At 43.6% G+C, this 19,063-nt stretch overlaps 1 protein-coding gene across 13 annotated transcripts in view; it reads right to left on the bottom strand.

Annotated features, from left to right (window-relative positions):
* TENM2 (teneurin transmembrane protein 2) overlaps positions 1 to 19,063 on the bottom strand; it is a 1,431,609-nt gene that overhangs the window by 224,238 nt on the left and 1,188,308 nt on the right. For all 13 annotated transcript variants that reach the window (XM_074960653.1, XM_074960654.1, XM_074960659.1 and 10 more), the window contains one exon: positions 11,974 to 12,212. In XM_074960653.1, coding sequence (XP_074816754.1) covers positions 11,974 to 12,212 — 239 coding nt within the window. The remainder of the gene's footprint in view (positions 1 to 11,973; positions 12,213 to 19,063) is intronic.

Genomic DNA, 19,063 nt, shown 5'->3' with positions numbered 1-19,063 from the left:
TTCGCATGATGGGAGTAGACAAAATTGCAGCAGCACTCTAAGATTCATCAGTATGAGTCTCAACATATCAATTTTCAAGTGGAGCAACTTTAAACACATTGTAGGCTTTTAGTTTCCATAGAAAATAATACTTCTATTGTTTTCAAAGAAAACTGTAAGTACCTAAAATTACCACACTTTTAACATACTGACATGATGATGGCCAGATGTTCTTTCAAGCTCAAAGTCAGATTGGCAGAAGTCAGAGCAGTTTAGAGGCTTACTTAAAACATAATATTTTATATTTGGCAGGAATTACTGTATTGTAAAAAAAAAAAAAAAAAGACAAGGTGACTTTCTATTATTTTTTTTTTTTAGCTTAGTGTGGTTCTAAAGAGCTAAAAACTAATTTAACACAACAAATGCTTTCATCCCACCCCTACTATGAGGCGAAAAGCTCCAACAACAACAGTATGAGTGGCATATGCTTTCTTTTTGACACAGCCTGAATTACTTTGCTTGTGATAAGAAAAGGAGTACTTGTGGCACCTTAGAGACTAACAAATGTATTTGAGCATAAGCTTTCGTGAGCTACAGCTCACTTCATCGGATGCATTCAGTGGAAAATAGAGTGGGGAGATTTAATAATTTTATTAAGATGATGTTGGAAGTAAAAAGAAAACAGTACAGAGTTTAAGCATAGAAGTTTCTGGTGATCAGGGAATAAGGTACAGATTATCAAGGGGTGCAAAATTCGGTTTAGGAAAGGGTGGCGTAAGGAATAAATAATCTGCAATCTCCCCGATTGGGGGTAAAAGTTTAACGGGTCAAAGTACAGACATTGAGATATGGGGGTATGTTGTTCATATAATGGCTATGTTCAGGTGTGGAGTATAATGAGTGGATACGATGATGAGGATGAATTTACCCTCATTTGGTGGGACTTAATGTTCAGTGAGTTTATGGTTCCAGTTCATATGGTCCAATGGAAAAAGTCTCTCAGTCCCTTTCCCATAGTTGATGCACGATGTTGTACCAGCTCACGCCTCCTGGTACTGTCGGTGGCCGGTGATGTGTTCGATGTAGATGTCCCTGGACCATCGGATGGTGTCTGAGACCATGAGGCGCCGCATGAGCTGTGCGAAGCATCGACCGATCCCACAGGTCCACAGCACACACTCGTTGCAGGGGTCCCAAGCACCCAGGGCTCCGACAATCAGGGTATCCATCTGCCCTCACAGCCCTTTGCTCTCAGGGTGTCGGCCAGGGGGGTGTATTTTTCCAGCTTACGAGCTTGGCTTCGCGGAAGGCAGGGGTCCTGTTCTCAAAGAAGACCGTGACATCGACGAGGATGATCTTTTTCTGGGCCTCGTCGGTGACTACCATGAGGTCGCAAGTGGTGGTCAGTACCGGGGATGGCGCAGTTCACTGCGACCTCCCCCAGGCACGGTGTGATGGCTTTCACCAGGCGGTTCTGGATGGCATTGTGGCACAGCTGCCAGACTCTGGAGTGGGGCTTGCAGCTGCACAGGACGTGGGGCAGGGTCTCGTTGGAGTAGCCGCACTTCCTGCAACGCTTGTCTCGGTTCCGGTGGTGGATGGCTCCGTTGAGCGGGACGCAGTTGAGCCGGGCACGGTGGATGAACCGCCAGTCGGCGAAACGGGTGAAGCCGACCCCGGCGAGGAAGTGGTTGCTGGCGTCCCACTTGCTGGTCAGTTCAAAGGCTTTACCCTGGTCCGGTTTACGCTTCAGGGTTTCCATGTACAGTGAGTGGATGGCTGCCTTCAGGGTCCTCTGCAGCATGCCCCTGGCGCTCAGGGTGACGATGGTGTTGTCGTTGGACCTGATCTGCAGCATCAGGACTCCCAGCTCCTGGCCTCCTAGCACCACTCCCAGCAGCAGCCGATGTGCTTCCCCAGGCGACGTGTGGCATTGCGAGCACGGGACCACAGTGAAGCGATGTCGTGCCCATCCCGTCCGAATTCGCCATCCAGGGAACCGCTCAGGAAGGTGGTGGTGTCTTGGCTGGAGGGGGCTCTGCCGATCCGCTTCTTTGTTGCGTCATGGAGGGCGTTTGCTGCGATGTTCCTTACCATGGAGTCGGGACACGTCAGCAGGCAGAAGGCGTGGGTGATCACCGCGATGTCACACAGGTCGCCCATGAGGGGGGACACTGCCCACAGGCATGGCGGTGCCAATGTAGACCAACTCGTTGCTGGCTCTCTGGGGAAGGAACAGCCACTTCTTCACCAGCTGCCGGACGATCTTGTTTGCCTTGTTGAGGGGTACCTTCGCCAAGGCGGATCCCCTTAGGACGAACGAGATGCGGGGGATCAGGAAGGTGTTCAGGGCATTTATCTTCTGCCACGGTGCTAGCAGGGAGGCGTCGATCTTGGCGGCATCCTGCAAGATCTCCTGGATGGTGTCCTTGGGTGTCTGCCGGACATGGAAACCTACCGGCGTGCCGAGGTGCTGGTACGCCTGCCCCTCTGCCAGGGGGATGATGGGATCGCCCTGGATCTGGAACCCTGTTGTCTGCACCGAGACCCTTTTGCTGCCGTCGATGTGGAGAGTTGCGCACTTCTTTGCATTGAAGCGGAGCCCCATCCAATCGGCAGCTCGACTATATATACGCTGAGAACATGAAACAATGGGTGTTACCATTCACACTGTAACGAGAGTGATCAGGTAAGGTGAGCTATTATCAGCAGGAGAGCTGGGGGGGGGGGACACCTTTTGTCGTGATAATCAAGGTGGGCTATTTCCAGCAGTTGACAAGAATGTTTGAGGAACAGTGGGGGGTAGGAGGGATAAACATGGGGAAATAGTTTTACTTTGTGTAACTTAGGCTTGAATAAAGACTGGGAGTGGATGGGTCATTACACAAAGAAACTATTTCCCCATGTTTATTCTCTCCCCCCCTCCCCACTGTTCCTCAGAGGTTCTTGTCAACTACTGGAAATGGCCCACCTTGATTATCACTACAAAAGGTTTTTTCCACCCCCGCTCTCCTGCTGGTAATAGCTCTCCTTACCTGATCACTCTCGTTACAGTGCGTATGGTAACACCCATTGTTTCATGTTCTCTATGTATATAAATCTCCCCACTGTATTTTCCACTGAATGCATCCGATGAAGTGCGCTGTAGTTCACGAAAGCTTACGCTCAAATAAATTTGTTAGTCTCTAAGGTGCCACAAGTCCTCCTTTTCTTTTTGCGGATACAGACTAACACGGCTGCTACTCTGAAACCTGTCATTTTGCTTGTGATGTAACTGGGTTTTTGCCATCCAGGCCAATATTTTCAGGATGTCCCAATTTGAATGTGGTGATCCTGCATCCCATGAGCCTCACTTCCAGGGTAGCAGGGCTCAGAATAACTTTTGGGGTTGGTGAGGTACCAGCATTTCTCTAAAGAGCACCACAACATGCTGATATTTATCAAAACATGTTGAAACCACAAAGTTGTAATATGAATTTAATGACATACAAGTTCAAGCCCACTAGAAAAACTCAGCAAGACAGCAATCCTGGATTTAATTAGAGGCATTTGTTCTCTTTGCATGTGCAAAACTGCCGCTGATGTAAATTTATTGTATGTCATGACGAAGGAAGTGTAAGAGCATAGATTAAATGAGTGACAAAACAAAAATAGCTGGATAAACTTTTCAAAAAATCAGTTTTATGATTTTTATCAGCTATTGTGCTCTCCGCAGCCTTTTCCCTAAACAAGAAAGGAAATTGTTTGCCTCACTTCTATTTTCACCACCATGAAATGTTGGGGGGGGTTTTCAGGCTGAAATTGCTCCTGGGAAAATGAAAATTAAGGTACAGATCCAAATTTTTAAGCACATACGCCAAGTTCTTCTAGAAAAACATGTTCATACAGACACTTTTGTGTGTGTACAAAACAAGCATAAGTATGCATAAAATACGAGAAAATTTTTTACTCATACACAGGGACATTGCCACATCAGATCAGGCTAATACCCTCCCTCCGACGGCAACCAGGATAAGAAACTTCAGAGGAAGGTGCAGGAAAGTCCATAATGGACACCTGTAGAACAACCTGCTGATAAAGGACATTTTCTCCTAGCCTGTCAGTTAGCAGCTGGCTAATGCCCTGAAGCATCAGTGTTTATATCCCTTCTGAAAAGGGTCTTTTTTTTTTTAAATCCTGGCTAATCTGTGCATATTCTCATGATACATATAAATATCTAAATCTTTTTTGAATCCTATTAAACTCTAGAGCTGGCCTTAACGATTTATTGTGGCAATGAACTCCAAAGGTTCATTGGGCATTGTGTAAAATATATTTATTTTTCACAGCTTTAAATGTGTTGCCTTTTGATTTCATTCAATTCCCCTTTGTTCCTGTTTTGTAAGAAAAAGCAAATAGGAGTGCTTAATTTACTCCTCTATACTACTTATTATTTGTATACTTCTATCACAGCCCCTCTTATTTGTTTCCGCTCTAAACTAAACAGTGCCAATCTTTTCAATCTTCCCTCACACGGCATTAATAATTGTTATCATCTGTCTGTGAACTCCATCTATTTGATGCTATATATCAGAGGTTTTCATTTAGCTACCCACAAGGATGCCCAGGCCTTTTTCCTAAAAGGACACAGTTAATTTAGAGCCCATAAAATGTCTGAGTAGTTCAAGTTATTCCTTCCCATGTGCTTTACTTTGTGTGTGTCAACTCTACATTTCATTTATCACTACAATGTCCATTCACCCAGCTTTGATAAGTATCTCAGTCCTTCACAGTCTTATCTAGTCTTGACAAACTTACATAGCTTTATGTCATATGCAAATTTTGATTTGACTCTATTAATTTCCTTTTCTAGATCATTAGTTAATACATTAAAAGAAACAACAGTCCTAGTACTGAATCTTGCAGTATTGCATGTTTGTATGAGCATCTCATATACTTCATTCCTTCAAAAATTTTGGCTGTATACCATCTAGTTCTGGTGACTTGTTCTTTAGCTTATTCCAACACCTTCCCTTTTTACATCTTTAATTCTGACAGTGCCACCTTTTTTACGCAAAGAGACAAGGTCTGAGGTTGGTATCTTCCCAACTTCCCTTCCAGAGAAAGCTGATAGAAAAAAAAAAAACAACATTTGGCTTCTCTACAATTCCTTCTCATCCTTAAGAGTTGCATTTACTCTTTAAGGGCAAGTCTACGTGACCACACTACATCCACCTCAGCAGGAGGTGGAAGCTAAGTCAGCAGGAGCAGGGGTGGCAGGTTTCTAGAAATTTTGGTGGTGCCCAGAACCCGCCCCCCCAAGCTCCGCCTAAGGCCCTGGGAGGGAGTTTGGGTCGGGGTGGAGGTCTGGGGTGCAGGCCCTGGGCTAGGGATTAGGGTGCAGGAGGGGTGGAGGGTGCAGGCTCTCGGAGGGAATTTGGGTGAGGGAGGGATGCAGGCTCTGGGAGGGAATTTGGGTGAGGGAGGGGGTCTGGGATACAGGCTCTGGAAGGGAATTTGGGTGCTGGGTGAAGGCTCTGGGTTGGGGCAGGGGTGTAGGAGGAGATGGAGATGCAGCCTCTGGGAGGGAGTTTGGGTGGGGGAGGGGGTCTGGGGTACAGGCTCTGGGCTGGAGTTTGGGTGCTGGGTGCAGGCTCTGGGCTGGGGCAAGGGGTGGGGGTGCAGGAGGGGGTGAGGGGTGCAGGTTCTGGGATGGAGTTTGGGTGCAGGCTTTGGGTTGGGGATGTAGGAGGGAACGAGGGGTGCAGGCTCTGGGAGGGAGTTTGGGGTGGGAGGGGTGTAGAGGGAGGGGGTAGAGGCTCAGGGAGGGAGTTTGGGGATTAGAGGGGGTGCAGGGGTGAAGGCTGTGGGGCTGAGGATGAGAGGTTTGGGGTGTGGGAGGGGGCTCAGGGCTGGGGCAGAGGATTAGGGTGTGGAGGGATGAGGGCTCTGGCTGGGGTTGAGGGTTCTGGGGCCTTGGAGAGGCTCAGGGCTAGGGTGGAAGGGAAGGGTAAGGGCAGCCTGCGCTGCCATTTGTGAATGGGGGGCACTAGGACCCTGTGGTAGCAGTTGATGCAGGGAGCCAGCAGAGCAGAGTCAGTGTGAGCTGCAAGCTCCGGGGCCGGGGTAGGTGAGTGGGGGCAGCAAGTGGGAGAGCCCCACCAGCCCCAAACACTGGTGGAGCCGGGCCCCCAGGCCCAGAATATTGCTGGAGCCCAGGCACCACGAGTGTATATAATTCGCCGCCCCTGAGCAGGAGTGCATCTCCCGCCGACATAGAACTGGTGTGGACAGAGCATAGATAGATGTAACTTGCATTGCTTGGGCTGTGGCTTTTTCACACTTCTGAGTGATGTAAGTAACATCGACTTCAGTGGTAGTGTAGTCAAGCCCTTAGTCTAGTGCAGTGTTTCCCAAGCTTGGGACGCCGCTTGTTCAGGGAAAGCCCCTGGCGGGCCAGGCCGGTTTGTTTACCTGCCGAGTCCGCAGGTTCGGCCGATCGCAGCTCCCACTGGCCATGGTTCGCCGCTGCAGGCCGCGGTTCGCCGCTGCAGGCCAATGGAAGCTGCAGGAAGCGGTGCGGGCTGAGGGACATACCGGCTGCCGCTTCCCGCAGCCCCCATTGGCCTGCAGCTGCGAACCACGGCCAGTGGGAGCCGCGATCAGCCGAACCTGCGGACTCGGCAGGTAAACAAACCGGCCCGGCCCGCCAGGGGCTTTCCCTGAACAAGTGGCGTCCCAAGTTTGGGAAACACTGGTCTAGTGGATTCACCAAACTTTCACTTAGGATTCCCGCTTCTGAAAGATTCCTTGTTATCTAGTTTTATGTCTTTGGTTATTTGCTCTTTAAAATACCCCTCCTTCAGTACACCAGGACATGACACAAAAGTGATTCTTAATTGTTTCCCCTTTCCACCAATATTCCTTTTAAAAACCTGCTTCCTCCTCCTGCTTACTGGACAACTTCATTGTGTTCATCGTTCTCCAGTCAGGATAATGGTTAAGCAACCGCCAACACTTCTCTGCAAACTGACCATTAGCTTTATTCATGTGAAGTTATAAACCATTCCTCAATTCTCAAGGGTCAATGGTCTAATATAAGTTCATAAATAATAAGAAATGACAGATTATAAAGTAATAAACCATCCAGTGAAGCTTTGTTTTATCTTACAGGAGCCTAAATACCAAAGATAAATATATTTAATCATCCATCATTTCCAAGTTACATCCGTGATTAAAATATTGAACTTCCAGTATATAGTTTCTCATTTGTATAATTGCTCACATAGACAGCTATTACATCTTAGCTGCCAAGTTCAATAAATAACATGGTTTCCAAAAAATTTTCTTTATATAACAAGCTTAGCCTGTTGCTAATTTGAGGTTTATTACAGGAGATACATAATTATCCCTGTACTACCTATTAGGCTGCATAAAATAAGTGAAAGTTTTTTTACTCATACACAGGGACACTGCCATACCAGATCAGGTGAATGGTCTGTGGGTTGCCATACCCTCCCCCGAACAGCAGCCAGGATAAGAAACTTCAGAAATAGTGACCATAATATAACAACATTTAACATTCCTGTGGTGGAAAGAACACCTCAACAGCCCAAAACTGTGGCATTTAATTTCAGAAAGGGGAATTATGCAAAAATGAGGGGGTTAGTTAAACAGAAATTAAAAGGTACAGTGACTAGAGTGAAATCCCTGCAAGCTGCATGGACACTTTTCAAAGACACCATAATAGAGGCGCAACTTAAATGTATACCCCAAATTAAAAAACACAGTAAAAGAACTAAAAAGAGCCACTGTGGCTTAATAACCATGTACAAGAAGCAGTGAGAGATAAAAAGTCATCCTTTAAAAAGTGGAAGTCAAATCCTAGTGAGGTAAATAGAAAGGAGCATAAACACTGCCAAATTAAATGTAAAAATGTAATAAGAAAAGCCAAAAAGGAGTTTGAAGAACAGCTAGCCAAAAACTCAAAAGGTAATAATAAAATGGTTTTTAAGTACTTCAGAAGCAGGAAGCCTGCTAAACAGCCACTGGGGCCCCTGGAAGATCAAGATACAAAAGGAGCACTTAAAGACGATAAAGTCATCGCAGAGAAACTAAATGAATTCTTTGCTTCAGTCTTCACAGCTGAGGATGTTAGGGAGACTCCCAAACCTGAGCCATCTTTTGTAGGTGACAAATCTGAGGAATTGTCACAGATTGAAGTGTCACTAGAGGAGGTTTTGGAATTAATTGAGAAATTTAACAGTAACAAGTCACCGGGACCAGATGGCATTCACCCAAGAGTTCTGAAAGAACTCAAATGTGAAATTGCGGAACTATTAATTATGGTTTGTAATCTGTCCTTTAAATCAGCTACTGTACCCTATGACTGGAAGATATCTAATGTAACATCAATGTTTAAGAAGGGCTCTAGAGGTGATCCTGGCAATTACAGACCGGTAAGTCTAACGTCAGTACCGGGCAAATTAGTTGAAACAATAGTAAAGAATAAAATTGTCAGACACATAGAAGAACATAAATTGTTACGCAAAAGTCAACATGATTTCTGTAAAGGGAGATCGTGTCTTACTAATCTATTAGAGTTCTTTGAGGGGGTCAACAAACATGTGGACTAGGGGGATCCAGTGGCCATAGTGTACTTAGATTTCCAGAAAGCCTTTGACAAGGTCCCTCACCAAAGGCTCTTACATAAATTAAGTTGTCATGGGATAAGAGAGAAGATCCTTTCATGGGTTGAAAACTGGTTAAAAGACAGGAAACAAAGGGTAGGAATAAAATGGTAAATTTTCAGAATGGAGAGGGGTAACTAGTGGTGTTCCCCAAGGATGAGTCCTAGGACCAATCCTATTCAACTTACTCATAAATGACCTGGAGAAAGGGGTAAACAGTGAGGTGGCAAAGTTTGCAGATGATACTAAACTGCTCAGGATAGTTAAGACCAAAGCAGGCTGTGAAGAACTTCAAAAAGATCTCACAAAACTCAGTGATTGGGCAACAAATGAAATTTAATGTGGATAAATGTAAAGTAATGCACATTGGAAAAAATAACCTCAACTATACATACAATATGATGGGGGCTAATTTAACTACAACTAATCAGGAGAAAGATCTTGGAGTCATCGTGGACAGTTCTCTGAAAATATCCACGCAGTGTGCAGCGGCAGTCAAAAAAACAAATGGGATGTTAGGAATCATTTAAAAAGGGATAGAGAATATCTTATTGCCCTTATATAAATCCATGGTCCGCCCACATCTTGAATACTGCGTACAGATGTGGTCCCCTCATCTCAAAAAAGATATACTGGCATTAGAAAATGGCCAGAAAAGGGCAACTAAAATGATTAGAGGTTTGGAACGGGTCCCATATGAGGAGAGATTAAAGAGGCTAGGACTTTTCAGCTTGAAAAAGAGGAGATGAAGGGGGGATATGATAGAGGTATATAAAATCATGAGTGGTGTGGAGAAAGTCAATAAGGAAAAGTTATTTACTCGTTCCCATAATATAAGAACTAGGGGCTATCAAATGAAATTAATGGGCAGCAGGTTTAAACAAATAAAAGGAAGTTCTTCTTCACTCAGCGCACAGTCAACCTGTGGAACTCCTTGCCTGAGGATGTTGTGAAGGCTAGGACTATAACAGGGTTTAAAAGAGAACTGGATAAATTCATGGAGGTTAAGTCCATTAATGGCTATTAGCCAGGATGGGTAAGGAATGGTGTCCCTAGCCTCTGTTTGTCAGAGGGTGGAGATGGATGGCAGGAGAGAGATCACTTGTGTTCTTATGACCACTGCAGAAACATACCAAGTAAGACAGAAACTGCAGAACCATGTGCTACATGCCTGACAAGTGCTTTCTCCTATGAAGGATGATCTTCCTGTTAGACTAAACTGCTAGAATGCTGCCATATAGTCAAAGGAAGCTGTGGAGTTTGTGCAGATTGCCATAAAAATGGTTGCATTGCTGTGGGGGCTTGGAAAGCCCAGTAAGTTATGAAATTGTCTTAGTGACACTAATATTTGTAGGCTCTTTTCTTCTTTAAAAAACACATAAGTTTTTGCAGACAATTGCATTAGGGGACAAACTAATTAAAAGTAAAATAAGTAAAAACAGGAGAGCCCCCCAAAGCTCAAGGAATGTATTCGAAGAACTGGTTAAGACTGCATGAAGGGACATAAGTGTTAGGATATAGATATTCAGGCCTGTCTGCAAAGGCCTGTACTTTAAGAATTTAGGTGTATTCTTATCACTTGGCTAGTTATAGAGGTATAAAAGAAAGAATCAAAATCACTGTCTGCCGGTGTAAGGGCCTTCTCTTACCGTGACAGTCTGAGCCCCTGTTCTTAGGCTAAGGCCTTTGGCTAAGCAGCAGAGGCAGCCATAAGCTGGGAAGTGAACGGTCACATCCTCACATTCCAAACTAGTCACATTGAAAGAAGGTGCTATTGGGCTGTTAGGAATACAATCCTGTCCTGATAGTGCCTATCACCTCCAGAGAAAGGGAAGTGCCTAGAAAATGTAAAAGGAAACTTAGTTTGATAGGTTTCAGAGTAACAGCCGTGTTAGTCTGTATTTGCAAAAAGAAAAGGAGTACTCTAAGGTGCCACAAGTACTCCTTTTCTTTTAGTTTGATAGCATCCTGTCTGGCAAGAACTCACTTATCAATAGCTGGGATGTGAAATCCTCACTTCTGTATTGTTTTGTCATTATAGTTCCCACTTTGCTATTGTTTGTCTGTATAATCTCTGTCTGGTTCTGTGATTGTTCCTGTCTGCTGTATAATTAATTTTGTTGGGTGTAAACTAATTAAGGTGGTATATAATTGGTTACATAATATAATCCCATAAGGTGGGATATAATTGGTTACATAATCATGTTAGGATTGGTTAGTTAAATTTCAGGAAAATGATTGGTTAAGGTATAGCTAAGCAGAACTCAAGTTTTACTGTATAGTCTGCAGTCAATCAGGAAGTGGGGGTGGGCATGCGGGTGGGGGAAATGGGAACAGGGAATGGGGGTAAGGAAATTGGAATCATGTTTTGCTAAAAGGGGAAATGGGAACAGGGAATGGGGCTGGGGAAATTGGAATCATGTTTGGCTAAGGGCAGGAATGGGAACAGGGACACAGGTGTAAGGCTCTGTGGTGTCAGAGGTGGGAAGGAGGATACTAAGGAAGGAAACTGCAATCATGCTTGCTGGAAGTTCACCCCAATAAACATCGAATTGTTTGCACCTTTGGACTTTGGGTATTGTTGCTCTCTGTTCATGCGAGAAGGACCACGGAAGTGAGTGGGTGAAGGAATAAGCCCCCTAACAATAATATAGGGTGGTCAGTAATACAGATCATGACACAATGAGAGAAAAGTAAAAGTGAAAAAGAAGTTTTATGTATGCTGGTTGTGTCTGAGAAGCACCCATGAATGTGTAGAACACAGTTCTCTCAGAATATGCACCAGTCAGTTGATAGCACATCACAAAAGCGTCAGCCTGATTTGGAGGAATGGCAAAATGTGCATACCTGCCTGATAAGGTAGCACCATACACAAAATACTTTAAATCAGAATGTAGCATCACAGCAATAATGTCTTGATGTCCACAGCCCCCTGATGTCTGACAGCTGACCAGAGCTCTAAGATGATGATATGTTTCTAAATTTTGGAAAACATTTTAAAAAAGTATTTTGATCTTTTATAAGCAAACAAATTTGTGAAGGGATTAAAACAGCCTTACAGGTGTTGAGTTTTGACTTGGCGTGACAACTGTGATGGGATATACAAACCCTACAATGGGCAACCTGGGGCTCAGCCTGAGGGCTGAGCCTCTTGATCCTGAAACACCCAAAAACCGCAGAGCCTGGTTAAGTGCGGAGATGCAGCCCAGGGGCGCCTTGGCATAGGAATCCCAGGGACTCGGCTCAGAAAAATGAAACATGATTTGGCAATAGGAAACAGAACTTCTTACTAGCTTGTGTGGGATAAAGTGAAAGATGCACTTACCTATGAAGTAGGCCAGCAGGATGGCAAGCAGAACTGCAGCAGCAATAGCTGATAAAGCAGCACATTTCCAGCTACAATATTTGGAGGGCTTTTTCAGCTTGAACGCATTTCTGGAGAAAGTATTTCGAGGCAACAGTCTGGGAGGTGGTGTGTAAACTGTTCCTGAGGTCAAAGGGTATCCAGGGGAAGAACTACTGAACAGAGGGGTGGTTCCAGAAGATGTCTTAAACAAGAAATGCCTGAAATGCAAGAAAAGAGACACAGTTAAAAAGGTGCAATACTGTAGTTAGAGAAGAGTATCTCCTCTCTGCACCTTCTTTCATTATGTCTGGAATCTCCTCTCTGACCTGATTCACAATTCTGCCATCATCTTTTCCTGCAAGTCACTCCTTGCAACAGTACCTCCAGGAAGCCTACAGACACTTGTTCCACCCTATCTGCTTAAAGAAGTGTTAACAAAATTGACAAAAGAAAATGATAAAATAATCCAAGTACAAATCCTGGAACTAACACAGTGTGTTTTAAGCTTCCTCATTAAATCACTTTATTTTCTGTATCCCATCCGCCATCTACACGTTGTCTATTTCAGCTGTAAGCTATCTGGGGCACAAGACTGGGCCGTAAATTTTAGGCTGTCGTAACTCCACTGACTTCAGTGATGCTACTGCTGGTTTACACTGGATGACAAAATAGAATCAAGTCCCCTGTGTTCTCACTGTCTGTAATGTGCCTAGCACACTTTTGGCAGGAATAAAGTCAATGATAAATAAACGGTAAGAATATCATCTACAATTCTTGCACTTTATATAAAAATAAAGACCAGATGCAAATAATCAGAGACTCCAACAGAGAAAAAGAGGAATAAAAACACAGCTATTCTTAATTCTTCCTCTCCCCTCTATTTTTAATTTAAAAATAAAACAACCCAATTATTACGTTAATGACAGAGGCCAGCCTGGTAGTAACATTCAGTTATTTATGTAACAGGTAGTGCATCGGCAACAACTGGGCAACCCTATCTCAAACTGTCCTACCGCTGTGCCTTGAAAACCTGATCACAAGGGGACTACCTCTGGGGGGGTCATAGGATAGTTCAAGCTCCTTCCAGTCCTTGAAAAAAGAAAAGGAGGACTTGTGGCACCTTAGAGACTAACCAATTTATTTGAGCATAAGCTTTCGGAAACCACTGAATGCATCCGATGAAGTGAGCTGTAGCTCAAGAAAGCTTATGCTCAAATAAATTGGTTAGTCTCTAAGGTGCCACAAGTCCTCCTTTTCTTTTTGCGGCTACAGACTAACACGGCTGCTACTCTGAAACCTTTCAGTCCTTGGACTGCCTGCTGAGTGTGCCAATATAGATGCTAATTAGTTGCATATGTGGGGGCGCTTCTGGGTCTGGGCATCCACTATAACCTGGAATGAGTTCACCAACTCTTTTCACATAAGCCATTGAACAGTCATGGGATAGTAACATTTCTAAATTTAAAAGCATTTATTTTTACTTGTACTATCCCTGTCTGCCACAACAAATCCCAACAACTGCAAGGGGAAGGGAGAATTTTATATGAAAAAAATTAATGACATCTGAAAATCTGGGATCATTACCAACTTCTTAATGCCACAGAAGGTTCTACTTTAAAGTATAAGATATGGCCGTGAAAAAAGCTAATGCAGTCTTGGGATGCATCAGGGGAGGTATTTCCCAGTAGAGATAAGGAGGTTTTAGTACCGTTATACAAGGCACTGGTGAGACCTCATCTGGAATACTGTGTGCAGTTCTGGTCTCCCATGTTTAAGAAGGATGAATTCAAAACTGGAACAGGTACAGAGAAGGGCTACTAGGATGATCCGAGGAATGGAAAACTTGTCTTATGAAAGGAGACTCAAGGAGCTTGGCTTGTTTAGCCTAACTAAAAGAAGGCTGAGGGGAGATATGATTGCTCTCTATAAATATATCAGAGGGATAAATACTGGAGAGGGAGAGGAATTATTTAAGCTCAGTACCAATGCGGACACAAGAACAAATGGATATAAACTGGCCACCAGGAAGTTTAGACTTGAAATTAGACGAAGGTTTCTAACCATCAGAGGAGTGAAGTTTTGGAATAGCCTTCCAAGGGAAGCAGTGGGGGCAAAAGATCTATCTGGCTTTAAGATTAAACACGATAAGTTTATGGAGGAGATGGTATGATGGGATAACATGGTTTTGGTAACTAAATATTCATGGTAAATAGGCCCAATGGCCTGTGATGGGATATTAGATGGGGTGGGATCTGAGTTACCCAGGAAAGAATTTTCTGTAGTATCTGGCTGGTGAGTCTTGCCCATATGCTCAGGGTTTAGCTGATCGCTAAATTTGGGGTCAGGAAGGAATTTTCCTCCAGGGCAGATTGGAAGAGGCCCTGGAGGTTTTTCGCCTTCCTCTGTAGCATGGGACACGTGTCACTTGCTGGAGGATTCTCTGCTCCTTGAAGTCTTTAAGCCACGATTTGAGGACTTCAATAGCTCAGACATAGGTGAGAGGTTTTTCGCAGGAGTGGTGGGTGAAATTCTGTGGCCTGCGTTGTGCAGGAGGTCAGACTAGATGATCATAATGGTCCCTTCTGACCTAAATATCTATGAACCTATGAATAAATAAAATATAGCTCCACTTTTGCAAGGATGATCTCTTAATTCATTGTGGGTTAAGCTGCAACCTGACATGGTGTTAGTTTAGACCCCAGCCTGCCCAATTAAGTGCCTTCTGGTATCACCTGAGATGCACTGTCAAACTGTGGCATCAGTTTAGTTATAATTCTCAGACCTGGAAGTGATATCACTACACATTCCTCTTAGTTTGAGTTTGATTAAGGCACGCAACTAGATCCAAAACCTACAATACCTGTGTGTTTATTAGTTTAACTAAATCCCTATCTTTCCAAGTAAACATCCTTTCTTCTCTTGTAGGCTTAGATGGCTTTCCTTTGAAACCTACAGTCCAACTAATATTCTGAATTCAACACTGTGCTAGTCTTAGTCACGGTCTTGGCAATGACTGGTAGCAGAGTAGAGCTTAATAAGCATTCTAAATCTGTATGAGAGACACCTGCCAGAGTTACAACTACAAGGAAAGAGAAAGAAAATAACTGGCATGAATTCTGCAAGGTCCTGAGTGCCTCTTCCAATCAAAACGTGTTGAGGGAGCCGAGCAATTTGTAAAATTGGGCCCACAGTCTTTACTAACATTAGGTCTTATTTCAGATGTGAGAATGTGAGACTAATGCTAATGGTCTGGAACAAACAAGTAGGTCACTATCAAATCACTTATTATGAGCTTTAAAATCAGTATTTAGTCACCGTTTATTATAACAATGATTTGGAAGTCTGAAACCAAAATCTGTTTCCCAAGTATATTTCCCCCATCATTACTCACAGGCACTCTCATTTATCATTACACGATTTTTTAGAGGACACTGAACCATTTGTTTCTAAATAAAACCCAATATATAATTATGTGCCTGGACTTTGCAAATAATCATAAGAAAATAAAAGGCAGACTGTGCTGTGGCTTTGCCAACTTTGACAGTCTCAATTTAAGACTACGGATTGGAATTTTAAGATGGTCCCTGAAAATATGCCTTGCTTATACAGTCTGATGAACACTGAATCAGTTATTCTTGTTCACTGCTTAGTTTTTAAAGAACACAAAGGATCATCTAGCATTTTACCATTAAATCCAAAATACAGCCCTGATGGAAGTGGACACAATGTCTGTCAATTTCAGAAAGAGGTGCATCCACTCACTCACATCAGTATTAGTATTTACTTATACAATAAAAATCATTGAAAAGCTCCACAGAAAAAACTAAATAATCCGCAGTTGGTTTTGAAACCATAGTATCTGAGACATTTTCACTTAAAAAAATAAAAATAGCGTCCCTATCCTGGGCTGTTTGCAAAACAATAACTAAAGGAACAGTATCATTCCAACCAATTATTTAATGGGGAGTGTTCTCCAATTAATCTTTCTGCCAAAGGACATTGCCATTCTTTACTGCTTGTAGCTAATATTGCAGGGGTGAGATTGGTTAAGTGTTAGAAACATTACAAACCCTTGTTTTCCACATTTTTATAAGTGGACTATGAAAATGTGCTCGTGGCAGAAGCTCCGATTAAAAGGTTTCAACCCCAACGTGACCTACCCTTTCAAATTAAAAACAAATCTTTCAGACTATATTCCACTTAGAAGGTTGCAAGAAATAACAGGGAATGGTTTCAGATGCTTTTTACTGTCATAACAAGACCAACTTTCATTAATTAAAATTAAAATTGGTGGGAGGGTGTGAAATAGGACTGTCTGAGTTACACCACTGCTCTTGAGATTTCTATTCCTCTTGTTTAAGTGACAGGTTGATCACTCATAAGCACTTTCATTAGTGTCATCCCAAACTCCCCCAAATCCTCATTATACCAGCACCCCTTTCCAGTTTCAAGCCTAACGGGCTTAATAAACAGTTTTTCTGTTAGCTTCTTTTTTTTATCCCTTGGAGCAAATCTCAGCAGTGTCAAGAGGCACAAAAGTGCAGTCCTTGTGTTGCCTCGATCTGAAATGTCAAGGTTTTTAACCCAGGATCTCTAGGTGTTGTTCAGCTAACAGGGCGAGCTATAGTATAAAAAAAAAGTTTGAATATAATGCATTGTTCAAGTGAAGTTAGGTATAGTGAAAATCTGGCCACAGTGAAGTAGAAAATGAATAAACATATTGAATAGTTTCAGTGGAAAGTGCCGCCACCCCCCCCCCACCAAGGCTATTAATCCCTAATAGATTTTTAATACGACATGTGCAGAATGAAACTTTATGAAAGGCAAGTAAGAGATTTAGATGAATGCATGGAACTGTGCTATTCCCATATGTATTCCTATAGGTGAGGTAAAAATAGACAAGATACTTTTGAAAAAAAAATAAACCTTTGGATTTTGTCACATTTTACAGGTCCTGTCTATGTCCTTTGAAAGCTTAGCATTTATTGTCTCTAAAGGAGTACTTTTTATAAAGTGGCAGCCAGTAAATGGTATAGTACCACATAAAACTTCGGTAATTAGGTTTTCAAAGTTATAATAAAACATTTAACTAGAGATATGTTAAATAACCACCAGGCTATTCTACATAATTGGCACTCTGTTCAGAAAAAGATGAAGACTAGAATAGCAGAGGTAAAGCAGGTCAAGAAGGAGGAGCATTCACAGAGCTGCACAAGAAAATTGGAAAAGGGAGAACTTAATGGTTAATACAATGGCCTTTCACACTTAGAGCTTCCGTTTGAGCCCAGGTTGAGCTTTTAAAAGAAATTAATTGACTTTCCCAGGTCAGTCCCTAAATACCGGTGATCTATATAGTCAGAAAAATCTCTGGGTGGGATTTGACATGCTCCAGCACAAATAGTTGTCTGTGGACCAAGGATGAGTGCAGGCCACAATTATTTCTCAGTATTAACTAGTGTATTCATGGTAAGATTGGAGAGACCTTGCACCATGACTGCCTACAACAGTGTTTCCCAAACTTGGGACGCTGCTTGTGCAGGGAAAGCTCCTGGCAGGCCCGGCCGGTTTGTTTACCTGCCGCATCCGCAGGTTCAGCCGATCACAGCTCCCACTGGCCGCAGTTCGCTGTGCCTGGCCAATGAGGGCTGTGGGAAGTGGCGCGGTCTGAGGGACATACTGGCTGCCGCTTCCCACAGCCCCCATTGGCCGGGCACAGCAAACCACAGCCAGTGGGAGCCGCGATCGGCCAAACCTGCGGGCGCGACAGGTAAACAAACTGGCCCGGCCCAACAGTGGCTTTCCCTACACAAGTGGCGTCCCAAGTTTGGGAAACACTGGCCTACAACATACAATGAAAAGGAAGTCACCTCTTTCACTGCCCATCCAATTAACTTTAAACAGAGTCCACATTTTTAAGTGTAAAATTGTAATTAAATAGATAAATCAATAATCAGTTGTCCTAAGTGTTCTCTGCAGCTGACTGGTGCTACAGAGAAGAGCACATTTTCTACCCTAATTAGCATCACAGATCTTAGCATCAAGACAAGAATTCCTCTATGAAAACAATACACATCAAGTTAAGTGGCACAGTAGATTTAATTTACCTTCCACGGGTAAAGAATGGAACTAAAATTATGTTTGGGAAACAAGCGAATTGAGTTTGACAGTGTCAGACCAGTCTATAATAGATTTTTGTCCATATCACAAAACTATTATGTGATTTTGCATAGCTGGCATTCTCTGCTCTGGAACAGGCCAAAAGTAGAAAAGCAAGGATACTGCAATTCAGAAATTGAAGTGTGTAGGGAAAGTTATGGGAGTAAATCTCCATACTGTGTATATATTGCGCTTCCAGGTGGTTTATGCTAGCTTCAGAGGCTCACTGCAACCCTCCACGTAGCCCTTCTCTCTCTCTATGGTCAGGGATACAGTCTACTCAGCACTTTTCATCATAAGCCAGCAAAGGAGGTTGGTGAGAGAATTCCCAGTGTCTCTGTTGCTCCTACGGCCTCATGCCAAAACAGTTTAGCCTCCTGTCCTGACAGGGGCCTGTTTTCCCCTCCCAGGAGGTGTTTCTGTTGTGGTGGGTTGGAGGGAACCCGGGCCCCCCCTCTACTCCGGGTTCCAGCCCAGGGACCCTAATGGTAGCAGCTGTTGGCAGCCAACCTTTCACTGCTAGACTTGCTACATTTCCCTGGGTCTCTTCCCCACAGCTCTCCTGCTTCTCCCTTCTTCACCCTTACCTTAGGGCTCCCTTACCAATGACTTGAGGTGTCTTCATTAACCAGCCCTTCAGCCACACTTCCTCTCCTCCGGCTCCTCTCTGCCTGACTGGAGTGAGCCCTTTTATATTATTAGAAGGGCCTTAATTAGAGTCAGGTGGTCACATTAGCTTAAAGGCCTCACCTGACTCTTTGCAGGTTAATTGGAGTCAGGTGTTCTCATTAGCCTGGAGCAGCCCCTGCTCTGGTCAGTCAGGGAACAGGAAACTGTTCATCCAGTGGCCAGTATATCTGCCTTCTGGTTTAGATATTGGACCTTTTAAAAAAATATGCTTTGTTCTGATTGG

Source organism: Natator depressus, chromosome 8 (genome assembly GCF_965152275.1).
Source record: "Natator depressus isolate rNatDep1 chromosome 8, rNatDep2.hap1, whole genome shotgun sequence".
Lineage (NCBI taxonomy): Eukaryota > Metazoa > Chordata > Testudines > Cheloniidae > Natator > Natator depressus.
The sequence above is the reverse complement of the archived record's forward strand: the minus strand, read 5'-3'. Positions and strand labels throughout refer to the sequence as shown.